Below are 19,732 nucleotides of genomic sequence, written 5' to 3'. Positions count from 1 at the left end.
AAGCCTGGAAGGACAAATGTTCATCATCTATTATGGAATGGTCTGATGGCCTTAACACCCTTGCTACACTTGAACATACTTTTTATAAATACCAATTTTGTTTGGGTATCTATTCAGAGATTTGGGTGGCATAGATAGATTTCTATGTATAATTTAAGAAGGATGTATTGATGCTTAGTGTATTGTTAATCTGAGCTGACAGACTTTTTTCTTTCTTTTCCTTTTTTCCTGTGTTTTCCCTCCTGTTTTTACTGTTTTTCTTTAGGAGGGTTGACTGAATTAAAAAATGGCAACTAATGCATTTCACAAGTTGACCATTGGGGATTGTTCAGAAAATACTGGGGGAGGACACACCCCAACATAGGTGTGTACAGGGAATTCCCTGAACCCAGCTGTGATGCCATCCCTAGCCTACTGTTGCCAAGAATGCCATTCCCCCTCCCCATTTTTTTTGCAAATAGTAGCAGATTTGGAAGGCTCGTTCCAAACTTGAGATAGGCAAAGAGGAGGCCTCCATTGCAAATGATCAAAAACCACATGCAAGCTAAGCTCTGTGTACATATAAAAATTTGCATCTCCTCTTGGCTTCGGTCTATTCCCTTTGTCTCATTCATAAAACTTATGCATCTTGCCGTACCCCATATTGCTTACTAAAGATTTAGTCTCCCCTCTGGATGGCTTCCCCTAATCCTTCTAATGTACTAATCAAAGATCTGATGAGATACATCAGGAAGTGCAAACCCAGACATCTCCTCTCTCTTTGGCCACACTGCATGTCTTAGGACCCCAATCTAACCAGTAGCTTCAGGTGCACAGCAGGATGTTTTTACCTCACCAGTACTGAACATTCAACTGCCAGTCCAGTTGGCTTCACTATATGGAATCAGGAGATTTATCTCCTCCATCATCGCAGGAAGCAGAATGCCTTGCGCCAGCTTGGCTTTCAAGAAAGTCATTTCCCACTTGTATTCAATTATGGTACTGATATCAATATATCTTTGTTAGTATTGTATTGACTTTAATTGTATATTTTTGTAATATTTGTGTTTGTAATTGGTGTACACTGCTTAAGAGATTGTATATATTAAGCAGTGTAGAAATAAATGATATCAGTTCTAGCTTGAATTGTGATAATGGTTTTCTGTACCACTACCAGGGCTGTGGAGTCGGTACGCCAGACCTTCGACTCCGACTCCTCTATTTTTCTACTGTCCAACTCAGACTCTTTCATAAATGGCAAATGTATATTAACTAGTAATAACAAATTTACTGTAGTAAAATGGTAGCACAAGGCATTTCATCACCACCATGTGAATCCAGAGCTTGGAAAAGTTACTTTTTTAAACTACAACTCCCATCAGCCCCAGGGATTGGGCTTGTGGGAGTTGTAGTTTAAAAAAGTAACTTTCCCAAGCTCTGGATTCACGTGGTGGTGATGAAATGCCTTGTGCTACCATTTTACTACAGTAAATGTGTTATTACTAGTTAATATACATTTGCCATTTATGAAGGAGTCGGAACATTTCTACTGACTCCGACGCCACCCAAAATTGCTCCCGACTCTGACTCCACAGCCCTGACCACTACAGATATTAATTAATGTAGCAATGCTACAGCCAGCTGTTGTGAGTGGTGTTTTCTCCCATGGTTTTTTTTTTTATGGTTAGTAAGGCTACTGCTCAGACTAAAATTCTTTCCACACTCCATGCATTTAAATGGTTTCTCCCCTGTATGTGTTCGTTGATGTCTCATAAGGTGATCACAAATACTGAAGCTCTTTCCACACTCCATACATTTAAATGGTTTCTCCCCTGTGTGCGTTCTTTGATGTAAAGTAAGGGTACTGCTCTGACTGAAGCTCTTTCCACACTCCATGCATTGAAATGGTTTCTCCCCTGTGTGTGTTCGTTGATGTCTAGTAAGCTCACAGCTCACACTGAAGCTCTTTCCACATTCCATGCACTGAAATGGCTTCTCCCCTGTGTGGGTTCGTTGATGTACATTAAGGTTACTGTTCTTACTGAAGCTTTTTCCGCACTCCGTGCATTGAAATGGCTTCTCTCCTGTGTGTGTCATTTGATGTGAAGTAAGGTTACTGCTCACTCTAAACCTCTTTCCACACTCCATGCATTGAAATGGTTTCTCCCCGGTGTGCATTCTTTGATGTACAGTAAGGGTACTGCTCCCACTGAAGCTCTTTCCACACTGCATGCATTTCAATGGTTTCTCCCCTGTGTGTGTTCGTTGATGTCTAGTAAGGTCACTGCTCCCACTGAAGCTCTTTCCACACTCCATGCATTGAAATGGTTTCTCTCCTGTGTGCATTCTTTGGTGGACAGTAAGGCTACTGCTCATACTGAAGCTCTTTCCACATTGCATGCACTGAAATGGTTTCTCCCCTGTATGTGTTCGTTGATGTCTTGTAAGCTCACTTCTATCTTGGAAGCTCTTTCCACACTCCAGGCATTGAAATGGTTTCTCCCCTGTGTGTATCCTTTGATGTACAGTAAGTTTACTGCTTACACTGAAGCTCTTTCCACACTCCAAGCATTTAAATGGTTTCTCTCCTGTATGTGTTCGTTGATGTCTAGTAAGAGCACTGCTCACACTGAAGCTTTTTCCACACTCCATGCACTTAAATGGTTTTTCCCCTGTGTGTGTTCGTTGATGTTTAGTAAGGGTTCCACTATCTCTGAAGCTCTTTCCACACTCCATGCATTTAAACGGTTTCTCCCCTGTATGTGTTCGTTGGTGTCTAGTAAGGTGATCACACTTACTGAAGCTCTGTCCACACTCCATGCATTTGTATGGTTTCTCTCCTGTGTGGATTCTGTAATGTGTATTTAAATCTGAGTTATATCTTAATATTTTCCCATACATTGAACATGTATTCCTGTTATTGCCTTTGTGATCTTCCCATGGAATCAGGGGTTCACTGACGTCAAGACTCTGAGAAATAGAGTATTTCTTCCTCTCATTCTTTGACTGGCTTTCGTCATGCCTTTCAGGTCCTCTCAGATTTCCAATAATCTCTTTTCCCGCTTCACTCTTGGCTATTTCTGATGACATCAGCCGTTGTTCCCTATAATTCTCATTGTTTTGCACACCACCTGATTTGGGGGTGGGGGAGAAAAGAAAATCATGTCTGAATTTCACAGAAAAAAGAAAAGATCTCATCACAGACCTTTTATCTTTATACACAAGACTGAAACTGAGGTTACTTGGCCTGCCAGGCCATTTTCGGGAAGCCATGGCCATTCACCCTACACCTGACATCATTTAGGTGATGTGGGTAAGGATGGGGCTTCAAAAGAACAAACGGGAGCACAAAGTGCACTCCTGATTGTTCCTTTGCTGGAGCAAGACACGCTCCCAAACTTATGGACAGTAAAAGCACACTTTGCTTAAGGAGGCAAAAGCATTTTCTTTTTGGTGAATTTCAAAGCCATTTGTGAGCCTCCCCACACTTCTCCTTTATATCTCCAACATTAGGGGTGGAAAGAAGAAGCGCAGAGAGGATTGCCACTGCTGTGGGAAGCAAAAGAAGCCTGCATTTTAAAATACAGGCTTCCTTCTCTCTCCTACTGCAAGGACGGAAAGATGAGCAAAGAACAGGTTAGTTACAAAATATGTAGACGTTCTAAGTCCACCAATTGCTATATTCCCCTCCCAAGAGCCAAGAGAAGGGAAAGGCCAGATCTTCTGCTGAAGAACAGGACAGGGTGGTATGGACCCAGTGGCACTCACTCTCCATTAAGCCCCAGCTGAGTACCACTGTGGAAAGCCTAGTAAGTTCCTCTAATGTGAGGCACATCTCAGCAGTTGGAAGGGAAACCTCAATCTAGAGACCATCCTTCCTCTTTATAAGAGTAGCTCTGCTGGATCAGACCAAATGCCTTTCTAGTCCAGCATCCCCACAGGGGCCAACTAGATCTCTACAGGAATCCCACAACTAGGACATGAAGGAAATAACCCCTTCCTCCTGCTGATCCCTTGATTTCAGAGGTAGCACACAGCCATCATGACTAGTAACCAATGAAAGATCTGTCTTGCCTGAATTTGCCTAATCCTCTTTTAAAACCATCAAAGATGTCCACCTGGAGAACTCACAGATGACTCAATCTACCCTGGATGATATTACTCAAGAACAGGAAAATCCTTCAATTCTCAGACCAAAAAGGGCTCCACAACACAGCTAAGTATCTACCTGCTGGTGTGTCTCCTTCTTTGGGATCCTGGATGAATGGATCTAGTCCTTCTTCCCAACAGGAACTGATGTCCAATACTTCGAAGGAAATAGACAAGACTAGTTAGTACTTTTAACCACAAAAGATCTAGCCACTCCAAAGGTGTTTCTATGTTGCCTCCATCCCAAAAACTCACAAGCAGAATAATTTTGATCTTATACTCCTGTACCACGTGAATAGGGCAGGGCTGTATGGGCAACTGAGTCTCCATACATCATTCCCATTGAGGAGAAGACGCAGAATGTCAGTTACCTTCTGGGGATTCAAGAAAAGATGCTCTGCTGGGAACATCTGCCTTCTCCTGCTACACGTGTCTGTCAGAACTTGTATATGTAGGCATTCACAGTGATCCTTAAAACACGTGATCTTTTACATGAACCGATTGCATGTCAGCCTGATAAAGTGTCTAAACAGTTCAAACTGAGAAATTCACACCCACACACAAAAGTTCTCTTTGAATGCCCAAGTATAGCATCTGTTTATTACAACAGGGTAGAAAAGGATATTTTAATCACAAGGTAACCAATGCAGTGCAGCATATACATAAAATTACAGGTGCATTTAATCCAGTATCCTAACACATACACAACCCTAATTTAAAGTGAGAGTGTTATACTATAAAGGGTATTCGAGAAATGGAGCGTATAAAGGCACTAAAGCAGATGCACAAACCATTTGCCATGAAAAAAACAGAGATAGGATTCACAGTTACCTATCCTGTGCTTGGTTGCAGCAGCGTGTGTATTAACATTCAGGTCAGAACCAGAAGTTTGGGCTAGGAATTCTATGTCAAAATTTCCAATTATGATAAAAAGGAAAAAAGGTAACAGAACTCTTCATAGCTCTTGATCTGATGCACTGCACTGAGATGTTTCTTGTAAGATGCTGCGTAACATAGGTGTTAGGAAGAGCTTAATAATAAGGCTAAAAACTGTTCCTTATCTTTTTTATTTATTTGTTTAAATTTATATCCCGCCCTTCCTCCCAGACAGAGCCATGGGCAGCAAACAAACCACAAACCACTAAAAATATCTATTAAGGAGCTTAAAAACAAAACATCTTAAATGGCATCTTAAAAAACATTTTTTTAAAAAACAAAATCTTTTAAAACATCTTAAAAACAACGTATGATTTTGGTTTCATGGCTTCACATAGAGGAAACACGGGTGTGCTAACTGGGGGGAAATATGAGAAAGAAAGGGTGTCCCCTCCAACATTCTAGAAAAGGAAAATATGCAAAAGTTAAAAGGTTAAAATTCCCTTCAAGGTGGGCTTTGAGATTATCATTTTGCCTACCACAAGATATTTTCATGTTGGTTCCAAGGTTATCAGGAAGCTTGGCATAAACAAGTATTGTTCCGTTTACTCTGATATGTTATAATTCCTAACTCGATTGACGTTACAGTGGCATCTGTAATTGGCAGAAGGAAACCTGTTTCCTGGGGGTAAGATAGGCGTTTTGGTTATAAGTCTCAACACCTTTGTACTGCTGAATTCTCATCAGTTCTTGCTTTACTCAGGCGGCCTGATCTTTAAACATATCACAAAACGACGACAAGGGTCAAAGAGGGATTGATGCTCCAATGGTCATGCCAATTTTATAGTCCAGTATATGAACCAAATAGGCTGCTATGCTGCAAACCTGCTGATGCAAGGCCAGTCTTTTAGCCTTAGTATAGCAGAAGGTGGCTGAGATGGGCACTTCCCAATGTTTGAACTGAATGATCAATGATCAAAAAGCCCTCAAAACCAAAGGCAGCTGCCTCATACCAGGTCAGACTCTTTGTCCATCTAGGTCAGCACTGTCTACTCCAACTAGCTGTAGATCTCTAGAATCTCAGGCACAAAAAGGCCTTTCCTATCATCTGCTAACTGATTGTTATTTCACCGCCCCCTCCCCCCCCCCGCACTGGAGATGTCAGGGATTTAACCTAGGATATTCTGTGTGGACCTCCTCTAGGAAGAACACCTTAACATGGTGAGGGGGTTTGAGAGCGTTGAAAAAGCTGACAGTAATGCCATCAGGAGTCTAGGCCAAGAGGCTAGACTCCTAGCAGGATCACCCATGGCGGAATGGTCAAGGCTGAGACACCAGACTAAGATGCAGACTCAGAGGAAGGCAATGGTAAACCACCTCTGAATACCTCTTACCATGAAAACCCTATGAATAGCCTATCCAAAATGCAACACGAGATAGTGCTGGAAGATGGGACCCCCAGATCAGATGGCACTCACTGAGCTACTGGGGAAGAACAACGGACAAGTATGAGTAGCGCTGTGACTAATGACGCAGCTGGGTCAAAGCCGAAAGGAAGCCCGGAGGCTGATGCACACAGATGCGAAAGGAGAGTCTGAAGTTGTACGATGTACACGATAGGAACATGGAATGTGAGAAGCATGAATCAGGGAAAGTTAGAAATTGTCAAGCAAGGAATGGAACATATCAACATTACAATACTTGGCGTGAGTGAATTGAAATGGACGGGAATGGGACATTTTCAATCAGGCAACTACAACGTATCTTATGCAGGAAATGAGAGATTAAGAAGAAACAGGGTTGCTTTAATTGTGAGAAGTGATGTAGCAAAAGCAATTAGGAGCTATAACGCAAGGTCTGAGCAAGTGATATCAATGAGATTTAACGGGAAACCTATTAACATAACCATCATCCAAGTCTATGCTCCAACAGCAAACACAGAAGAAGAGGAACTGGAGAGATTTTATGCAGAAGTACAGGAAGAAATCGATCACACACCAAAACAAGATGTTTTGATAATCACGGAGGACTGGAATGCAAAAGTAGGGTACAGAGAAGAACTAGAAATTGTGGGGAAATGGGGCTTAGGAGATAGAAATGAAACAGGAGAAAGAGTTGCTGAATTTTGTGAAGCCAGTAATTTGTTTCTTGTAAACACATTTTTTGAGCAACCGAAAAGACGACTGTACATGTGGACAGCACCAAATGGTCAATATAGGAATCAAATTGATTATATAATTGGTAGCAGAAGATGGAGAAGTTCCATACTTTCTTCGAAAACGAGATCAGGAGCAGACTGCGGTACAGATCATGAACTAGTAATATTGAAAATCAGAGTAAATAACACCCCAGAAGGATATAAAGATCAAATAAGGAACAGATTTGGGGATTTAAACTTAGTTGACAAGAACCAGAAGAACTATGGAGTGAAGTCAGGCACATTATCAGGGAAGAATGCAAAAAGACAATACCTCTAGTTAAAAAGAGAGAAAGACCTCAATGGATGACTGAAGAAACTCTTAAAATGGTTAAAGAAAGAAGGAAAGCAAAAGCAAATAGAAACACAGTCAGAACCCTAAACGCCAAATGACAAAGAGAACTATTACAATAGTTATTGTATACAAACAGAAGAGGACAACAAAAATGGTAGAACAAGAGCCCTATTCCAAAAGATTATAAGGGAAATTTAAACCAAGAATAGGGATGTTGAATAATCAACAGGAGAACACACTGACTGACCGAGATGAAATAAAAGGAAGATGGAAGCAATACACTGAAGAACTCTATAAGAGAGATGCAAGGATGACAGATTCATTCACAGAAGAGCCGTATGATTTAGAATGTGAGGTGGAAGCTGCTCTTAAAATACTTGAAAGAAACAAATCACCAAGGACAGATGGCATACCAATAGAGTTGCTACAAGCTACTGAGACGGAATCTATCCAAATTTTGACAAAAAATTGGTCAAATACGGAAAACTAAACAATGGCCCACAGGCTGAAAGTGTTCAATATATATCCCAATTCCAAAGAAAGGGGATCCCAGGGAATGCAGTAATTATCGAACTATTGCCTTAATATCCCATGCAAGTAATGTTCAAGATTCTACAACAAAGGCTCTTACCATATACGGAGCAAGAAATGCCCGATGTCCAAGCAGGATTTAGAAAAGGAAGAGGTACCAGAGATCATATCGCAATAAATTTTTAATTTCTTCGTCGCCTATCTGGCCAATGGCCACTCTAGGCGACTTACAAAATTATTAAAATACAATTAATAAAATACAGTAATACAATAAAAACAATAGATCTACAACAACAATATTAAAACTGGGTAGGAGGCATTACAATTATATCGATTAACCCTCCCTGGATACCCCGAAGGCCTGCTGAAAAAGCCAGGTCTTTAAGGCTTTCCGAAATACATTTAGGGAAGAGGCATGCCGGAGATCTTGTGGGAGGGAGTTTCAAAGAGTGGGGGCCGCCACTGAGAATGCCCTCTCTCTTGTACCCGCCAATCTGGCTGTTTTTGTTGGCGGGATTGAGAGAAGGCCCTGTGTGGCCGATCTTGTCGGGCGGCATAATTGGTGGCGTTGAAGGCGCTCCGTGAGATAAACTGGGCCGAAACCGTATAGGGATTTAAAGGTCAATACCAACACCTTGAATTGGGCTCGGAAAACAACTGGAAGCCAGTGTAGGTCGAACAACACTGGTGTGATGTGACCAAGGAATTTCAGAAGAAAATCACCCTGTGCTTTATAGGTTACAGCAAAGCCTTTGATTGTGTAGATCATGAAAAACTATGGAATGCTTTAAAAGAAATGGGGGTGCCACAGCATCTGATTGTCCTAATGCGCAACCTATACTCTGGACAAGAGGCTACTGTAATAACAGAATATGGAGAAACCAATTGGTTCCCAATCAGAAAGGGAGTGAGACAGGGGTGGATTTTATTATCCTATTTAATCTATAGGCAGAACATATCATATTGTTGCGCACCTCCCCCAATCTGCAAGCAGTGAGATTTCTGGGGTCCCAGCGCTTCTCCATGGTTTGGTTTCCTTTCGGGAAGAAGGTCAGCGGAGACTGCGGTGTCTTTATGAAATATGATTTATTTATTTACACACATTCCAACCTGAGCTCAAGGATGGAGGGGTTCAAGGCATCAGCAGTCCAATATCCAGCTTTTCCATCTGGATTGCAGGAGGCACCCCAAAGGCCATGGTGCAGAGCGCCAGTCTCTCTCCCTGCCTTCCAGTAACCAGCAATTCTCTCCACATAACTCAAACTACCAGCTTCTGCTGGGCTCCGGGGCGGGGGGGATGCTCTCCTGAAGAGTTTCAATGACAAAAGGGTCTCCCCAGCCCATTCACCGTTGCTAGGCAACTGATCGGCCCATTATCTTACCTGGCCAATCTATTTGGTTAAAAAAAGACTCATTTGACCAGCAAAGTGTTCCTCATTCCAAGGCACAGGATTCCAAATCAGAGGCTGGAAAGGAGACCCACAGGAATCATCCATCCCAACCCACATGCTCATAACAATATGGAAAGCAGATTAAACCAAGATGGAGGGGCGAAAATTGGAGGGAGAAATATCAATAATTTAAGATATGCAGACGATACTATACTACTAGCAGAAACCAGTAACGATTTGAAACGAATGCTGTTGAAGGTGAAAGAGGAAAGCACAGAAGCAGGACTACACCTGAACGTCAAGAAGACTAAAGTAATGACAACAGAAGATTTATGTAACTTCAAAGTTGACAATGAGGACATTGAACTTGTCAAAGATTATCAATACCTTGGCACAGTCATTAACCAAAATGGAGACAATAGTCAAGGAATTAGAAGAAAGCTAGGACTGGGGAGGGCAGCTATGAGAGAACCAGAAAAGGTCCTCAAATTCAAGGATGTATGACTGAGCACTAAAGTCAGGATCATTCAGACCATGGTATTCCCGATTTCTATGTATGGATGTGAAAGTTGGACAGTGAAAAAAGTGGATAAGAGAAAAATCAACTCATTTGAAATGTGGTGTTGGAGGAGAGCTTTGTGGATACCATGGACCGTGAAAAAGACTAATAACTGGGTGTTAGAACAAATTAAACTAGAACCATCATTAGAAGCTAAAATGATGAAACTGAGGTTATCATACTCTGGACACATAATGAGAAGACCTGATTCACTAGAAAAGACAATAATGCTGGGGAAAACAGAAGGGAGTAGAAAATGGAGAAGGCCAAACAAGAGATGGATTGATTCCATAAAGGAAGCCACAGGCCTGAATTTATAAGATCTGAACAGGGTGGTTTATGACAGATGCTATTGGAGGTCGCTATAAGTCATAATCCACTTGAAGGCACATAACAAGAACAAAATTCTGTATGGAAGGCAAGTGCTCTTCCACTGAGTGCAGTGCCCCCAAAACATCCAAGGCACACGGTCTAAACATCCAATTCCATAACAACATCCGTGCAGTACATAAACAAATGACACAAATGCTGGTTTCCTCCAGACTTGTTTTTTCCGGGTGTATGCAGCAACATGTGTTAACACTGTATTTGAACTGGATGTATACTGGATTGTCCCTCATCATCTTGCCTTCTTGGTTGTTCTGCAATGCTTCCCCAAAGTTCCAGTTGATTGCATCCATGCTTTCCATTTTAACTCCACCCATTCCACTGTTTCAAGCAATCATCAATTTCCTTCCGCTATGCCAACACACTTCCCTTTCATTTCACTTTTCATTTCATTTCACCACACTTCTGAATCTTAAGTTTTATGATCATACTGAAGTTGCTCATTTTTCAGAAAAAAACACAGGAATGCTGGTATCTCGTGCACGATATGAGGATGTTTGCCGTATGGCATCAACAGAAAGTATGTGGGAGTGGCCCAATAGTGCAAACTTCCTGCTAGCTGAGAAATATGTAGATTCATGTCAGGCCATTGCTATAGCACAATAAAAAACTTTTGCAGACACAAATGGAATTGAAAAGGTGATTATGTTTAACTGCTGAATAACGTCAGATGAATGCTCAATTAAAAAAAAGATGTCTAGAGGGGCCTAGTGAATTCATTCCTTCAACATCTATTAGCCAAGAAAGAGCAAGGATACTTACCTAGAGAGCAGACCATCTCATAATTCTCCTCCATGACTGCCCTGTGCAGAGCTCTTTGGCTGGGATCCAGCAGAGCCCATTCCTCCTCTGTGAAATACACAGCCACCTCCTGGAAGGTCAAGAGAGCCTGGAAGGTCAACACACCCTGGAGAAAGAAGAAAATGTAATTTCTCCAACATGCACCATTCTCCCAGTCTGAAAGGGGAAGGGATAACAGGGTATTTATATGTGAGTTTTTATTGATTTGTCAACCCCTGTACCTAGGTTGCTCTGAGATCTTGCAGTGATGGCTGTCAAGTTGGATGGCTTTATAACAGGATTGGACAAATTCTTGAAGGAGAAGGTGACTGGCTACAATGGCTATATTCTACCACCACTGCTGGCAGCATGCCTCTGAACACCAGTTGCTGGGAATTGGAACATAGCAGGCACGTGGCAGCTACACTTTGCTTCATAGTGTAATAGCAGCATCCTGGGATTACTCTCTTCCTGGCCCTCTCTCATTTCATGACATGATTTTAAACCCAGAAACTGCTTGATTCTGAGTTTCATGCCAGCTGACATGCTCCACCCCCTTTTTCATTTAATTTCTTTATTATTTATTTATTTATTTATTGCACTTGTATACCGCCCCATAGCCGAAGCTCTCTGGGCGGTTTACAGCAATCAAAAACATTAAAACAAATAAACAATTTAAAACGCATATTTTAAAAACAATTTAAAACACAATTTTAAAATTTAAAACAATATAAAAACAATTTAAAACACATGCTAAAACACATGCTAAAATGCCTGGGAGAAGAGGAAACTCTTGACCTGGCACCGAAAAGATAACAGCATTGGCGCCAGGCGCACCTCGTCATAAAGGGCATTCCATAATTTGGGGGCCACCACTGAGAAGGCCCTCTCCCTTGTTGCCACCCTCCCAGCTTCCCTTGGAGTAGGCACCCGGAGGAGGGCCTTTCATCTTGAACGTAGTGTACGGGTGGGTTCATATCGGGAGAGGCGTTCTGTCAGGTATTGTGGTCCCAAGCCATGTAAACCAGCACCTTGAATCGAGCTCAGAAACATACAGGCAGCCAATTCAAGTGGGCCAGAATCGGTTTTATATGTTTGGACCGTCTGGTCCCTGTTACCAATCTGGCTGCTGCATTTTGCACAAGCTGCAGTTTCTGAACCGTCTTCAAAGGCAGCCCCACATAGAGTGCATTGCAGTAATCTAATTTGGAGGTTACCAGAGCATGGACAACTGAAGCCAGGTTATCCCTGTCCAGATAGGGACGTAGTTGGGCCACCAACCAAAGTTGGTAGAAGGCACTCTGTGCCACCGAGGCTACCTGAGCCTCAAGTGACAAAGATGGTTCTAGGAGAACCCCCAAGCTACGAACCTGCTTCTTCAGGGGGAGTGCAACCCCATCCAGAACAGGTTGGACATCCACCATCCGGTCAGAAAAACAACCCACTAGCAGCATCTCAGTCTTGTCTGGATTGAGCCTCAGTTTATTAGCCCTCATCCAGTCCATTGTCGCAGCCAGGCACCAGTTCAGCACATTGACAGCCTCACCTGAAGAAGATGAAAAGGAGAAATAGAGCTGTGTGTCATCAGCATACTGATGGCAACACACTCCAAAGCTCCGGATGACCGCACCCAACGGTTTCATGTAGATGTTGAGCAGCATGGGGGACAGAACTGACCCCTGCGGAACCCCATACTGGAGAGTCCATGGTGCCAAGTAATGTTCCCCAAGCACCACCTTCTGGAGGCGACCTGCCAAGTAGGAGAGGAACCACCATAATGCAGTACCTCCCACTCCCAACTCAGCTAGTCTCCCCAGAAGGATACCATGGTTGATGGTATCGAAAGCTGCTGAGAGATCAAGGAGAATCAACAGAGTCACACTTATATAGTTACTCTTTAATTTAGGTTATGAATGTGTTAGGGTATTACATTGAATACACCTGCGACTTATATATGTCCTGCACTGCATTAATAAATTTGTGACTATTTTTTTTTTTGCTACTTCTTGTAAGAAATGGAAGCTTCACATATGCATCCAAAGACTGCTTTTATATGGGTATTTACTTCTGGTTAGACATATTTTTTAGGGCAGCACAAAATTGACTCCCATAAAAGATCCTGCCTCTCTCTAAGAGTGTGGTTTAAGAATTATGTGCGCACATGTGTGTTCTTTGATACACGCCTATCCAAATCACAAGTGGGCAGAGTGCTATTGCACTCAGGTCCTGCTTGCAGGCTTCCCACAGACAACTGGTTGGCCACTGTTAGGACGCGATGCTGGACTAGATGGGCCATTGGCCTGATCCAGCAGGCTCTTCTTATGTAGCGTCAAAAGTAGAGACAAAAAAGCATATGATTGCAGAGCCTCTCCACACTAAACAGAGAGAGAAGTGCCCAAGCTGCCCCCTCTGTCTTTCCCCCAATGATCCTCCCCTTACCTGAGGTGGCTGCCCGGCAGCTCTTTCCACTCTATCCCAGAGAAGAGAGAATCCAGACGGCGCCTCTGAGGCCATTGTGCTGTTGGTGGGGAAGATGAAGGAGGATGAGGCGTAAAGTAGACCACCTCTGGGACTCTCACAGCTGTTGCCGCAGGGCACTTTAAAGTATGAAGCTGCTCTCAAGTGCCTGCAGGAGAGAGAGAGAGACAGGGGATGGGAAGAATTTAATCCTTGATTCAAATTTGGGTTTCAGGAGATTAAACCTGCCTCAGTTTAAACAAATAAATGGCATGTCCCTTCCCTGTGTTGTTCTCCTTCATGCTCCGTTTCCTTCATGCAAAGGGCCTTAACAGTCAGGCCCTAAATCTCTTTCAGACCCCTTCCCAGGTTCCTCCACACTGTTCTCCCTACCTGGAAAGCTCTCGCATCCTTTGCCACCCTCAATCAATCCAGCCATTTCATCTCCACTCCTGCTTCCGCAAAGCATTTCCTGCCTGCCCACCACAGTTTCTCCACCAACTTGTGAATGATTTCAGGCTTTGTTAATTAGCCCTTTTCATCAAGTCTTATGCATATAATTAAAAAGTTAATCTGCAGATATGAACGTTGGCAGAAAAAAGGTTTTGCACATACTGTAAAGAAATAGTGGGAGTGGATTCGGTCAAATGACTCCATCTCAAAGCTCCCTGGGGATGCGGAAAGCCTGCATCCTTTCCATTGGAAATACAGGGAGAGGAATACTGATCTGCATTAAGCCCGGTTCGGCCCACTGGCCAATGAACAGGGTTCAAAGAACTACTTGCAACAAGTCGACTTTAAAAACCAACATGACACATTATCGGCATTATCCACCCATGTAATCTGTGGACACTAACTCCCATCCTCCCTGACCATTGGCCATGCTGACTGGGGCTGATGGGAGTTGCAGTCCAACACCACCTGGAGGGTGCAGATTGCTGAATGGTGTTCCACACTGAGCAACTGGTGTGCAAGGTGGAAAGATTAACAGCATTCTTGCCTACCTTATAAGGCTGTACTTTGGGTCTGTGAGGTAAGAAGTTTATTTACTTATTATATTTTTATCCACATAGTTTATTGTATTTTTATATTTTGACCAAGGCCTTCCTCTAATAAGTTCACAGCTGGAAACATATTTTGACCCCTCTTCTCTTTGTCTTCACAACAACACTGACATTGAGCCAAGGCCACCAACTGAACTTAACTCCTGAGCAGAAATTTGAATCTGGGTCCCTTGGGACATAGCTCAGTATTAAATGGCAAGTCATTCTGATAATAATATACACACACACAATTGCACATAGTGAATGTCCCAAATTTAGAGTGGCACACAACGTTTTGCACCCTCACAAGGTGTAAACCCAGTGATCTGAACCTTTCTTGAGTGGTGTGTGAATTCTATAGAATTCAAATTGTAAATGTTCTTCATCTGAATCAAGCTCACAGGCACCCCTGCTCTACTGTCCAAAGGTAAGAGTTGCATAAATTACCTCACCCACATTTGGCCCTGGCCCCACCCACCTCTGTAAAATGGCCCTAGAAGGTTGGTCATGCGTAAATCTGGCCCTCTGGCTGAAGAACATTACCCACCCCTACTCTATCCACATTATATACAGGCTCTTATCTTGACCCACCTTATAGGATTGTTGTGATTATTGCCTAGGTATTGTACTTTGGAGGTTAGCGAGAGATGCCAAAAGCAACAAAAAAGCTTTCTACCGCCATAGTAAAAGGCAGAGGGAAAAAATGGTGGCACTGCTACACAATGTGGATGGCAAAATGATAACAGAAGGCAAAAGGCAGAAGTGCTCAATGCCTACTTTGGCTTAGTCTTCTCCCAGAAGAGAGTCTATGACCCTCCTGGCAAATGTGAAATTGAAGGGGCAGGACTGCAGCTTGAAACTGATCATGTTGTTCCTATCTCCAAAAAGGAGGAACCTGGGAACCGCAGACCAGTCAGCCTGATATTAATCCCTTGAAAAATTCTCAAGCAGATTATAAAGCAGTCAGTCTGCTAGCACTTTGAAAACAATGCAGTAATTACTAGAAACCAACATGAATTCATCAAGAACAAAGCCTGCCAGACTAATCTTATATCATGTTTTGATTGGGTAATCTCCCTGTAAGACTGTGGGAATGCTGTGGACATAATATATCTCAACTTCAGCAAAACTTTTGACAAAGTGCCCCATGATATTCTGATTAGCAAGCAAGCTAAATGGGGGCTGAATGGAACAAATGTCAAGTGGAGCCACAGTTGGCTACAGAATCATACTCAAAGAGTGTTTATCAATGGTTCCTGGAACAGGTTCAGATAAGGCCAACAAGGATGATCAGGGGACTGGAAACAAAGCCCTATGAGAAGAGACTGACAGAACTGGGCATGTTTAGCCTCGAGAAGACTGAAGGGAGATATAATAGCAATCATCAAGTACATGAAAGGCTGTCACACAGAGGAGGGCTAGGATCTCTTCTCGATCATCCCGAGTGCAGGACATGGAATAATGGGCTCAAGCTGCAGGAAGCCAGATTTCAACTGAACATCAGGAAAAACTTCCTAACTGTTAGAGCAGTACAACAATGAAACCAATTACCTAAGGAGGTGGTGGGCTCTCCACAACACTGGAGGCATTCAAGAGACAGCTGGACAGCTACCTGTCAGGTATGCTTTAAATTGGATTCCTGCATTGAGCAGGGGGTTGGACTCGATGGCCTTATAGGCCCTTTCCAACTCTACAATCCTATGGTTCTATGATTCAGGACAGACAAAAGAAAGTACTTCTTCACAGAGCGTATTGTTAAACCATGGAATTCTCTCCCGCAAGAGGCAGTGATGGCCATCAACTTGGATGGCTTTAAAAGAGGATTAGACAAATTCAGAGCAGATTATAAAGTGGTCAGTCTGTAAGCATCCTGAAAGCAAAGCAGTGATTACTAAAAGCCAACATGGATTTATCAAGAATAAATCTTGCCAGACTAATCTTATCTCACTTTTTGAACAGGTAACTGTCCAGGTAGACTGTGGGAATGTTCTGGATATAATATATCTCAATTTCAGCAAAGCTTTTGACAAAGTGCCCCATGATATTCTGATTAGCAAGCTAGCTACATGTGGGCTGGATGGAACAACTACCAGGTGGATCCACAGCTGGCTACAGAATCATACTCAGTGCTTATCAATAGCGCCTTCTCAAACTGGGGGGAGGTAATGGGTGGGGTATCACAGGGCTCAGTCCTGGACAGTGCTCTTTTTTATTAATGACATGGATTAGGAGGTGCAGGGAATGCTTATCAAATTTGCAGATGATACAAAATTTGGAGGGATAACTAATATCCTGGAAGACAGAAACAAAATTCAAAGTAATCTTGATAGGCTGAAGCATTGGGCTGAAAACAACAGAATGAAATTCAACAGGGATAAGTGCAAAGTTCTGCACCTAGGAAAAGAAACCAAATGCAGTTATAACATGGGGGATACTTGGCTCAGCAATACTAAATATGGGGATCTTGATATTGTTGATCACAAGCTGAATATGTGCCAAACATGTGGCTGCAAAAAAGGCAAATGCTATTTTAGTCTACATTAACAGAAGTATAGTTTCCACATCGTTTGAAGTATTAGTTTCCCTCTATGCAGCACTGGCTAGGCCTCATCTTGAGTACTGCATCCAGTTCTGGACACTGCACTTTAAAGACGCAGACAAACTGGAACAGGTTCAGAGGTGGGCAACCAGGGTGATCAAGGAACTGGAAACAAAGCCCTATGAGAAGAGACTGAAATAATTGGGCATGTTTAGCCTGGAGAAGAGAAGACTGAGGGGAGATACGATAGCACTCTTCAAGTACTTGAAAGGTTGTCACACAGAGGTCCAGGATCTCTTCTTGATCATCCCAGAATGCTGGACACAGAATAATGGGCTCAAGTTGCAGGAAGCCAGATTTCGACTGAACATCTGGAAAAACTTCCTGTTAGATGACACATCAATAGAACCGATTACCTAGGAGGGAGATGATGGGCTCTCCAACACTGGAGGCCTTCAGGAGGCAGCTGGACAGCCACCTGTCAAGTATGCTTTAATTTGGCTTCCTGCATTGAGCAGGAGGTTGGGCTCCATGGCTTTATAGACCCCTTCCAACTCTACGATTCTATGATCCTCTATAATACTGTCAGGCCCTCCTGCTAATGTGGATGTTTCCAAGGCAAGTGGTGAGGTCGGGCAGAAGCTAGGCTGGCAGCACCAGCAGAAAAAGGCCCCAACACCCTTAAACTGGGCCAATCCTGCAGGAGAAGCTGCGACCCACCCGGAAGCTTTTCTCTTTACCTCCATCAAACTCCCAAGGGGAGGTCTCGATAAGCTCCTTTCCAAGTCCAGTTGAGGAGGGGACATCTATTTTCTCCAGTCTCTGCCTTGAGACTCCTTCGAAGACTATTAAGAGGCTAGTCAGTTTCAAATCCTCCACCCCAGCCCTGGGGCACAAAAACAACACAAACAAATCCTTCCCCCACCCCCGTTTGTACCTGTTTGTTCTCCGCACACTCCAGCGTCCTCCTCTCCAGACCTATTTCTTTTCCCTGGACATCAATGAAATTTCCCCCCTCCCCTCCTTCAATAATCGCTCTTCCCTTCCTTTTGATTGCTACTTCCTGCCTCTCTAGGAATCCGAGCTCAGTGCCTTTACCCGTAGGAGGACTGAGTGACAGAACCTGCTTCCCCGTCCCTTTCCTTCTCCGCAAGCTAAAGATTTTCTACTCCCACCGCATCAGTCGAGGGAACCGTTTGACGAGAAAGCCTGGCATTTCCAGCTCTTCCTCTTCTGGGGTTCACGAGCAATTCTCGTCTGCACAGCCGGAGCCTTTCTGCCTAATGGCTTTGCTTCCAACGGCTTCAGAAAGATTGAACTCCACTGAAGTTACCAGCTGTACCAACAGCGGTGTGTCTAGAAGGCAGGTGGACTTTTACAAAAACACAAGTTCTGCCCTTTTCCCCGCTCGCCGATGCCCTTTGTTTTGATGCAAATCGGTGTTAAGCTCCTCTTGCCCGTGGTGTTAAGTTCCTCTTGCCTGTGATCTAACACATCACGGTTGTAATTTTTGTCAAGCTGGTTTAGCACAGGTGTCTGCCTTAACTTGCTTGGTTTCGTTGAAAAGTTCAGCCTTGATATTGTGTACACATAGTGTAAAAATATCAGATCCCTCCACTGAGCGCCGAGTTACAAGCGTTTTTTTATAAACCAACTGGTGCTGCAATTTGATAAAGTCATTTTGTATCTTATATATTTTCAGTGTTTATTTTATGAAACTTGGATAAAATTTTTAAGGATGCCTGGAGTATCTTAGCAGTTCTTTCTATGCATGTAAACTAGCACACACATCTTTTATGCAGTTAGGTGTAATCTTTTCTCCTATTTTCTGATGGTACATATCCTATTTTTTGGTGATGCATAAGTGGCCATAGAAATTGAGCAACAGGTGGAGTTTTACAGGACGAACAAGCATGAACCCAAAAGGTGTAGTCTCCCTTGTATTAAGTGTATTAAGTGTATTAAGCTTATTTTTAAAAAGAGGATTGATTCATGTACATTGCTTATGTTTAGGATAGTCAGGGTAGCACCTGAGGCAGCAGGGTAGTTTAGAGGGGGACCAATACAGGCTATGTGGCAAGGAAAGGGTGGGGTGAGGTGTGCATCAGAAGGAAGAGCCAGGAAGCTTCCGCACCAGCATCTGCTGCCTGATATGCTCACTTCAGTCATTTAAATGAATAACAGTTCACAATGTAGACTGAGGGACCAGGGAGTGACAATGTGGAGGAGATGGACCCACAACAAGAGATGACCTACAGATGACAAAGTCACTGCGGAAAGATACACAGCTAAAAACACAAATGTTTGCATCCTTAGCAGCAAATATTTGGCACATTTCTGCTCCATACAAAATGCTTCATAAAATCAGCTGCAAAACACAATCAGTCCAAGCCCATCCAATAGACGTTCCTCAACTCTGCCAGCTGGAGGCTGGATGGAGAAGCAGCATTGTGTCACCAAGAGCAAATGGCCCCAGTGTGCATGTCCATATTCCTCCTAGAGCTGTGGTTCCCAAACTGTTTCTTCCCATTTGAAAATTGCTGCAGGTC

The 19,732-nt window shown here is 43.1% G+C and overlaps 1 protein-coding gene across 1 annotated transcript; it reads right to left on the bottom strand.

Annotated features, from left to right (window-relative positions):
- Nucleotides 1–1,474: 1,474 nt before the first annotated feature.
- Nucleotides 1,475–18,720, bottom strand: LOC133380776 (zinc finger protein 883-like). Its single transcript, XM_061618768.1, has 5 exons — nucleotides 18,121–18,720; nucleotides 13,584–13,770; nucleotides 11,127–11,271; nucleotides 4,208–4,285; nucleotides 1,475–3,110 (listed from the first exon to the last, which is right to left on the bottom strand). The coding sequence occupies exons 2-5, from the start codon at nucleotides 13,656–13,658 to the stop codon at nucleotides 1,597–1,599; spliced, it is 1,812 nt and encodes a 603-aa protein (XP_061474752.1). The 5' UTR covers nucleotides 13,659–13,770; nucleotides 18,121–18,720; the 3' UTR covers nucleotides 1,475–1,596.
- Between the last annotated feature and the right edge of the window lie 1,012 nt (nucleotides 18,721–19,732).

This window comes from Rhineura floridana, chromosome 3, assembly GCF_030035675.1.
Source record: "Rhineura floridana isolate rRhiFlo1 chromosome 3, rRhiFlo1.hap2, whole genome shotgun sequence".
In the NCBI taxonomy this organism is placed as follows: domain Eukaryota; kingdom Metazoa; phylum Chordata; class Lepidosauria; order Squamata; family Rhineuridae; genus Rhineura; species Rhineura floridana.
The sequence above is the reverse complement of the archived record's forward strand: the minus strand, read 5'-3'. Positions and strand labels throughout refer to the sequence as shown.

Bases quoted from the DNA above. Each gene is read 5' to 3' on its own strand.
- LOC133380776 (XM_061618768.1), bottom strand. From the start codon at position 13,658: ATGGCCTCAGAGGCGCCGTCTGGATTCTCTCTTCTCTGGGATAGAGTG. The intron at 11,272-13,583 runs GTAAGGGGAGGA...TTCTTTCTCCAG, and splicing joins CTGCCGGGCAGCCACCTCAG to GGTGTGTTGACCTTCCAGGC. The intron at 4,286-11,126 runs GTAAGTATCCTT...TTTCCTTCGAAG, and splicing joins TGAGATGGTCTGCTCTCTAG to TATTGGACATCAGTTCCTGT.